Source organism: Triticum aestivum, unplaced genomic scaffold, assembly GCF_018294505.1.
Source record: "Triticum aestivum cultivar Chinese Spring unplaced genomic scaffold, IWGSC CS RefSeq v2.1 scaffold125157, whole genome shotgun sequence".
Taxonomy (NCBI): Eukaryota; Viridiplantae; Streptophyta; class Magnoliopsida; order Poales; family Poaceae; genus Triticum; species Triticum aestivum.
This window is the reverse complement of record NW_025229181.1, coordinates 15,759-23,896: the sequence shown is the minus strand read 5'-3', so window position 1 is coordinate 23,896 and position 8,138 is coordinate 15,759. Positions and strand designations below refer to the sequence as shown.

Sequence of the window (8,138 nt, the reverse complement as noted above, 5' to 3'; positions counted from 1 at the left end):
AACTCATAGAGATAGGGTGTATGTGTGTAGTGAGGTGATTGCACCGTGTTAATTTTTTTTCTTTCAATTTGGGCTCTGGTGTTTAATTTCGTTAGCCTTCCTCCTCCGCTCGTGTCGTCGTCTCCACCACCCACGTTGGGTTCTAGCCACGTCTCTGTCTTCCTCTCCCTCTCGTTCTCCATCTCGTTACCTCTCTGCTGCCAACCCGACCCAAGGTGCGTCTCCTCGCGACTCAACCCGCTCAAATCCCAGCCAACTAGCGCCCAATCCGGGGAGAATTGGGTTGATCCTTGTGCTGTGTTTGTTCCCATCCTCGGATCCTGGACCAAGATCCGACCGAGAGCCCAGATCTGCTGGTAGAGTTCAAGCGGGAAATATTGCAAGCCTTTTCTTACTCAGGCATTTAGGAGAGTGCAATTTTAGTGGGGTTGGCGCGTTTGATGCGGCGGTGTTGATTGGAGTGATCCATCGGTCTAGATTGGTCCTATGGCCTATCGTGGTCACTTTCTTCCTCCTTTGTTTCTTTGGACGGTTTCCTTGATTTTGCCATTTCCTGCAGGTTGTTCGTCGCCAGCATGGGTCTGGCGAAGGATGGCGCCGAGATGGAGGAGGGGACATTGGAGATTGGCATAGGTAAGTCTTGACCAAGGCAAACCGAAGCTTGTGGTATGTATATTGCTCTTGAGAATTACAGCCTAGATTGTTTAGCTTTCTTGTGTTACTCCAATGGCGAACGGATAGGTTTGCTACATTAGTGCTCTGCTGTGCATATAAAGATAATAGATGCCGGACGATTGGCATGCTGCTAGAGTGCACTCATTTGATGAAACGGAGATGTTTTTTTGACCCGATGAAACTGAGATTTTATCAATCTTTAAAGTAAATATGCTGGCAGACAGTAAAGGTTGTCCTGTTCGTTTATTCTTGATCCTGACAGGAATGTGCTGCAAATCAGTATCAGCAATGTTCTCCTGAACCATGGTCCTGAGGTCCTTGCCTTTCTCCGTTGTATCTTTGCTTTTCTCCCATAGTTTCACACTAGTTGTACTTACACTCGGTGTGGCCTATCTAGCACCCCCCGCCGGTGTTGCTTCCTATCTTTCACATTAGTCTATATAGTTTTTTTAGGAAATCATTAGTCTTTTTTTGAAAACCCATTTGGGTGATATAGCAAAGATGATAATGAATTTCTGCTTGTCATGCAGAGTATAGGACTGTCTCCGGTGTGGCAGGGCCGTTGGTTATTTTGGACAAAGTAAAGGTATGATTTGTCATTCTTCTCTATATAGCTATAGCTGCTAATGTTACCGAAATTATGGTTGGATCAAATAACCATTCTCACACTCAGTAAATTTTCGCTGTATAAACCTATTTTAGGGCCCAAAGTATCAGGAGATTGTGAACATCCGATTGGGAGATGGCACCACTCGTCGTGGTCAAGTCCTCGAAGTCGATGGTGAAAAAGCTGTTGTGCAGGTTGTTTCCTTTCTATGGACCATATTCTCTTGATTGAAGAATGCCAATTGAGTTTTACACGATGTTGCATTTGATCTGATTTTTTACATAGTTTGCTTAGGGATCCAGTGCATTAAATTGTATTTGGTTACATGGTACTTGACCTTTTTTGGATACTGAGCTGCGTGCCTCTTAAGGTATTTGAAGGTACTTCAGGGATAGACAACAAGTATACTACTGTGCAGTTCACAGGCGAGGTACCTGTTATTCACATCTTTGCTTCTGATTCTTTGTCGTTCAATCATTAAATGCTTTATTTCTTTCTATGCAATAAATACCCAGATCATCAAACTATAGCTATACAATTTCAGTATGAACAATAAATGACATCAGCCATCTTAAAGTTGGATATGGAAACTGAACCCAGAAAATGCTAGGCATGAACATTTAGTGATATCAAACGTCTTCCTGCTGAATAACTTTATTTTTCGAATGAGGCTTTGTTGACTCGTCTCAACTTCACCACTTTATTTCTTTGCATATGGCACCGTTTTGTGTTACAGGTTTTGAAAACTCCCGTCTCACTTGATATGCTTGGACGCATTTTTAATGGCTCTGGAAAACCTATTGATAATGGCCCCCCTATATTGCCCGAGGCTTACTTGGATATTTCTGGTGAGTTATTTCATGTTATCGTAAACTTTCTTATGCTTAGGGTAGACAAGTGGCATGGACACTTCTTAGGAGAACTGGAGATTAGTTAAATAATCTATTCTTTGTGAAAGGCTCCATCTTAACTTATGGTAACCTTTATAATATCTGAGAGATGTCTGATATTATCCCAGGAAGTTCTATGCAACTCCCGTTTACCAGAGGAACACTTTGTGTGCTACCAAACGTCACAACGTAACTGGGTGATTATAAAGGTGCTCTATAGGTGTCTCCGAAGGTACTTGTTGGGTTGGCGTATTTCGAGATTAGGATTTGTCACTCCGATTGTCGGAGAGGTATCTCTGGGCCCTCTCGGTAATGCACATCACTTAAGCCTTGCAAGCATTGCAACTAATGAGTTTGTTGCGAGATGATGTATTACGGAACGAGTAAAGAGACTTGCCGGTAACGAGATTGAACTAGGTATTGAGATACCGACGATCGAATCTCGGGCAAGTAACATACCGATGACAAAGGGCACAACGTATGTTGTTATGCGGTCTGACCGATAAAGATCTTCATAGAATATGTGGGAGCCAATATGAGCATCCAGGTTCCACTATTGGTTATTGACCGGAGACGTGTCTCAGTCATGTCTACATAGTTCTCGAACCCGTAGGGTCCGCACGCTTAACGTTTCGATGACAGTTATATTATGAGTTTATATGTTTTGATGTACCGAAGGTTGTTTGGAGTCCCGGATGTGATCACAGACATGACTAGGAGTCTCGAAATGGTCGAGACATAAAGATTGATATATTGGAAGCCTATGTTTGGATATCGGAAGTGTTCCGGGTGAAATCGGGATTTTACCGGAGTACCGGGAGGTTACCGGAACCCCCCGGCAACATAATGGGCCTTAGTGGGCCTAGGTGGAAGAGAGGAGAGGCGGCTAGGGCTGGGCCGCGCGCCCCTCCCCCCTAGTCCGAATAGGACAAGGAGAAGGGGGCGGCGCCCCCCTTCCTTCTTCTCCCTCTCCTCTTTCCCCCCTCCCAAGTCCTAATCCAACTAGGAAAAGGGGGGGAGTCCTACTCCCGGTGGGAGTAGGACTCCTCCTGGCGCGCCCCAAGGCTGGCCGCACCTCCCCCCTTTGATCCTTTATATACGGGGGCAGGTGGCACCCCAGACACAACAATTGATCATTGATCTCTTAGCCGTGTGCGGTGCCCCCCTCCACCATATTACACCTCGATAATATCGTAGCGGTGCTTAGGCGAAGCCCTGCGTCGGTAGAACATCATCATCGTCACCACACCGTCGTGCTGACAAAACTCTCCCTCAACACTCGGCTGGATCGGAGTTCGAGGGACGTCATCGAGCTGAACGTGTACTGAACTCGGAGGTGCCGTGCGTTCGGTACTTGATCGGTCGGATCGTGAAGACGTACGACTACATCAACCGCGTTGTGTTAACGCTTCCGCTTTCGGTCTACGAGGGTACGTGGACAACACTCTCCCCTCTCGTTGCTATGCATCACCATGATCTTGCGTGTGCGGAGGAATTTTTTTGAAATTACTACGTTCCCCAACAGTGGCATCCGAGCCTGGTTTTATGCGTAGATGTCATATGCACGAGTAGAACACAAGTGAGTTGTGGGCGATATAAGTCATACTGCTTACCAGCATGTCATACTTTGGTTCGGCGGTATTGTTGGATGAAGCGGCCCGGACCGACATTACGCGTACGCTTACGCGAGACTGGTTCTTCCGACGTGCTTTGCACAGAGGTGGCTGGCGGGTGTTAGTTTCTCCAACTTTAGTTGAACCGAGTGTGGCTATGCCCGGTCCTTGCGAAGGTTAAAACAGCACCAACTTGACAAACTATCGTTGTGGTTTTGATGCGTAGGTAAGAACGGTTCTTGCTCAGCCCGTAGCAGCCACGTAAAACTTGCAACAACAAAGTAGAGGACGTCTAACTTGTTTTTGCAGGGCATGTTGTGATGTGATATGGTCAAGGCATGATGCTATATTTTATTGTATGAGATGATCATGTTTTGTAACCGAGTTATCGGCAACTAGCAGGAGCCATATGATGGTCCACAAGGTATCTGATGTGAGCACCGGTACTCAACCAGAGGAAGAAGAATGCCAGGAGATCTGATTATAGAAACAACTGACTAACTCAAAGTTCAAATGCAAAAGAATTATGATTTCCAACTCAGGGGGGTCAGGAGCAACGCTCTGATCAAGGATGGATAAGTTGAATAGGCTTAGGGGTACAATCGATGGCAATTTGATAGGTCGAGATCCAGCTCACGTTTAAAATGACGTCTGAGCCGGAAGAATGAATTCTAGGATATGATTGAGGATTGCGAGCATTCGCAACAAATTGAATCAACGGACTCAAAATGATAATGACAAGAGATGCCAATAAGATTACGAGAATTTTGGGATTAACCATAATGCAAGCAAACAAGAATTTCAAGAGCAATAGGCTCCTGAGGATTTTCGGAAGATCGAATAGTATTTTGAAGACTATTGTGGAATACTTGAAACAACTGGGGATGACCGGATACTCGGTAAGTGCGAGAATTATCCGTAGGGGTATTCAGGTGACAAAGAACAGCAAGGCGGTAAGCTCAAAGGATTCTCGGAACAACAGAGAGAATTTCGGGGTATCTTGTAATAACAAGATCAACTGAGAAACATTGTATGAATGGCGAGTATACGTGGTTATTCATAGGAGTTTATCGATAAAAGGGAATTGCAAAAGCAATGAACACAAGTTCTCGGGTTATCAGCGGAGAGTATCTTCAGGGTCTTCACGTGCAGCAGACGATCATCAGTAATAAGGGGCTCTCCGGGTGAAAGTGATAACGAGATCCTAATGTTAGATTTAGTAAAATTCACTTAACCTGAATAGAAGAGAGATCAGAGTCCCAGAGTATAGACAAGGAGTAAAAGATCCTAATACCACCCAATGGCGACGTGGGCCCGTAAGCCACACAGCCATGTTAGTAAAACAGTTTTCACTGACTAGACTCAACTTCGGCCAAGGAGTTGGAAAGGGGGATTCCTACAGGCAGTTGGCTCTGATACCAACTTGTGACGCCCCCGATTTGACCGTACACTAATCATGCACGCAAATGTGTACGATCAAGATCAGGGACTCACGGGAAGATATCACAACACAACTCTAAAACATAAATAAGTCATACAAGCATCATAATACAAGCCATGGGCCTCGAGGGCTCGAATACAAGTGCTCGATCATAGACGAGTCAGCGGAAGCAACAATATCTGAGTACAGCCATAAGTTAAACAAGTTTGCCTTAAGAAGGCTAGCACAAAAGTAGCAACGATCGAAAAGGCAAGGCCTCCTGCCTGGGACCTCCTAACTACTCCTCGAAGCCGAACTCCATGTAGAATCATCCTCGGGATCTCTAGCTCCTGGACTCCAGCATCTGGTTGCGACAATCAGGTATACAAAGGGGAAAAGAGGGAGAAAAGCAACCGTGAGTACTCATCCAAAGTACTCGCAAGCAAGGAGCTACACTACATATGCATGTGTATATGTGTAAAGGGCCATATCAGTGGACTGAACTGCAGAATGCCAGAATAAGAGGGGGATAGCTAATCCTGTCGAAGACTACGCTTCTGGCAGCCTCCATCTTGCAGCATGTAGAAGAAAGAAGATTGAAGTCCTCCAAGTAGCATCGCATAGCATAATCCTACCCGGCGATCCCCTCCTCGTCGCCCTGTTAGAGAGCGATCACCGGGTTGTATCTGGCACTTGGAAGGGTGTATTTTATTCAGTATCCAGTTCTAGTTGTCATAAGGTCAAGTTACAACTCCGGGTCGTCCTTTTACCGAGGGACACGGCTATTCGAATAGATAAACTTCCCTGCAGGGGTGCACCACATAACCCAACACGCTCGATCCCATTTGGCCGGACACACTTTTCTGGGTCATGCCCGGCCTCGTAAGATCAACGCGTCGCAGCCCCACCTAAGCACAACAGAGCGGTCAGCACGCCGGTCTAATCCTAAGCGCGCAGGGGTCTGGGCCCATCGCCCTATGCACACCTGCACGTTGCGAACGCGGCCGCGAGCAGACCTAGCAACCCACACGATCACGGCGGTTACGTCAAAGCGGTCCAACACGGCGCGCGCCACTCAGTCGCTGACGTCACGAAGGCTTCGGCTGATACCACGACGCCGGGATACCCATAACTACTCCCGCGTAGATGGCTAGTGCGTATAGACCAAATGGCCAGACTCAGATCAAATACCAAGATCTCGTTAAGCGTGTTAAGTAACCGCGAACGTCGACCAGGGCCAGGCCCACCTCTCACCTAGGCGGTCTCAACCTGCCCTGTCGCTCCGCCACAAAGATCCACTTGCGGGTACTCCTTCGAGCCGACCCGACTTTAGTCATCACATGTGTCATGTATGTAGTATATAAGTATATACCCGTGATCACCGCCCAGGCGATCACGGCCCGATAGTATAGCACAGCAGACGGACAAGAATGTAGGGCCACTGATGGAAATCTAGCATCCTATACTAAGCATGTAGGATTGCAGGTAAAGGTATCAACAGTAGTAGCAAGGATAGGCTATGCATCAGGATAGGATATCGGAAAGCAGTAACATGCTACACTACTCTAATGTAAGCAGTATAGAGAAGAATAGGCGATATCTGGTGATCAAGGGGGGGCTTGCCTGATTGCTCTGGCAAGTAGGAGGGATCGTCAACTCCGTAGTCGAACTGGGCAGCAGCAGCGTCAGTCTCGTAGTCTACCGGAGAGAAGAGGGGGAAGAAACAGTAAATACAATGCAAACATAAGCACGACGAGACATAACATGGCAAAGCGCAGCGATAGGAGTGTTCTAACGCAGTGCTACACGATACTGGCGAAGGGGGATAATATCCGGAAAGTTTTCCCGGAGTTAGGCATTTTTGGACAGATGAAACGGAGGGGAATGTTGCGAGTATGATAGGTTAGGGAGGTGTGGCGGACGAACGGGCTGCGTATCCGGATTCGTCTCGTCGTTCTGAGCAACTTTCATGTAGAAAACATTTTCATCCGAGTTACGGTTTAAAAGATATGAATTTTCAAAGATTATTTGAATTTCTGGAATTTATTTATTTATTAAATTAAATTCGAATTATCCAAAACAGTAATGGTGACGTCAGCATGTCGTATGTGTGACATCAGCAGTCAACTGTGCGCTGACCATGTCACCCTGACATGTGGGGCCCACATGTCAGCCTCTGTAGCTAATTAACTGGGTTAATTTAAACAAAACAAAAAAACTTAATTAGATTGTGGGCCCTACTAGTCAGTGTCTGATTAGGGATTAGTTTAACTAACTAATTTAGCTAACTGATTAATTAGTATTTTTATTTTTATTTTTTAAAAGGCTTTATTGGTGGGCCCCGTATGTCAGCTGCTGGGATTGGCCCAGTCAGCATCGACCGAAGTCAACGGGTCAAAGGTGGGGCCCAGGGGCCCGCTGGTCAGTGACCCTGGGGGTGGGCCCCAGGCGCCACGTCGGACGCCGGCGGGAGGGCACTCCGGCGAGCCCGTACACGGCGGCGAGCCTCGGCCGTGGCCGGAATTCGGCCACAGGGGTCCGTTTCACGCGCGCTTGGTCGCGTTCGAACGGCCAAGACGATCCGCGCCGGATGGTGGTAGTGGTTCGTCCGGAGGTGGCCGGAAACGGCATCGGCGGTGAGCTTAGCGGCGGCCGGAGTTCGGGGTTGCACGGGCACGGCGATGGGAGGCACGGGAAGGCCAGATGTGGGGCTCAACGGGGCCCTGGGAGTGCCAGGAGCACGCGGGGACCATCGGTGCGGGCGGAGGAGCTCGGGGTGCGCGAGCCAGGCAGCTATGGCGGACGGCGGCGGTCGGTACTAGCAGGGAAGCTAGCAGGAGGGGAACCGGAGCCCAGGAAGAGAGGGGGGTAGCGGAGCTCACTGGGGAGCCGTAGGGAGTGGCAGCGGGCTTGGGGGAGGCTGAGGCCGTCCG

General features: G+C 47.9%; 1 protein-coding gene across 5 annotated transcripts in view; it reads left to right on the top strand.

Moving 5' to 3' along the window:
* Positions 1-22: 22 nt before the first annotated feature.
* Positions 23-8,138, top strand: part of LOC123174851 (V-type proton ATPase subunit B 1-like) — a 19,090-nt gene continuing 10,974 nt past the window's right edge. For 3 of the 5 annotated variants that reach the window (XM_044590106.1, XM_044590104.1, XM_044590105.1), the window contains exons 1-6: positions 23-215; positions 560-633; positions 1,206-1,261; positions 1,378-1,476; positions 1,653-1,712; positions 2,019-2,130. In XM_044590106.1, the coding sequence (XP_044446041.1) occupies positions 576-633; positions 1,206-1,261; positions 1,378-1,476; positions 1,653-1,712; positions 2,019-2,130 (385 nt within the window). In that variant the 5' untranslated portion in view covers positions 23-215; positions 560-575. Of the gene's footprint in view, positions 216-559; positions 634-1,205; positions 1,262-1,377; positions 1,477-1,652; positions 1,713-2,018; positions 2,268-2,300; positions 2,389-8,138 lie in introns of those variants that run through there. The other 2 variants (XM_044590103.1, XM_044590102.1) reach the window with 2 other exon arrangements.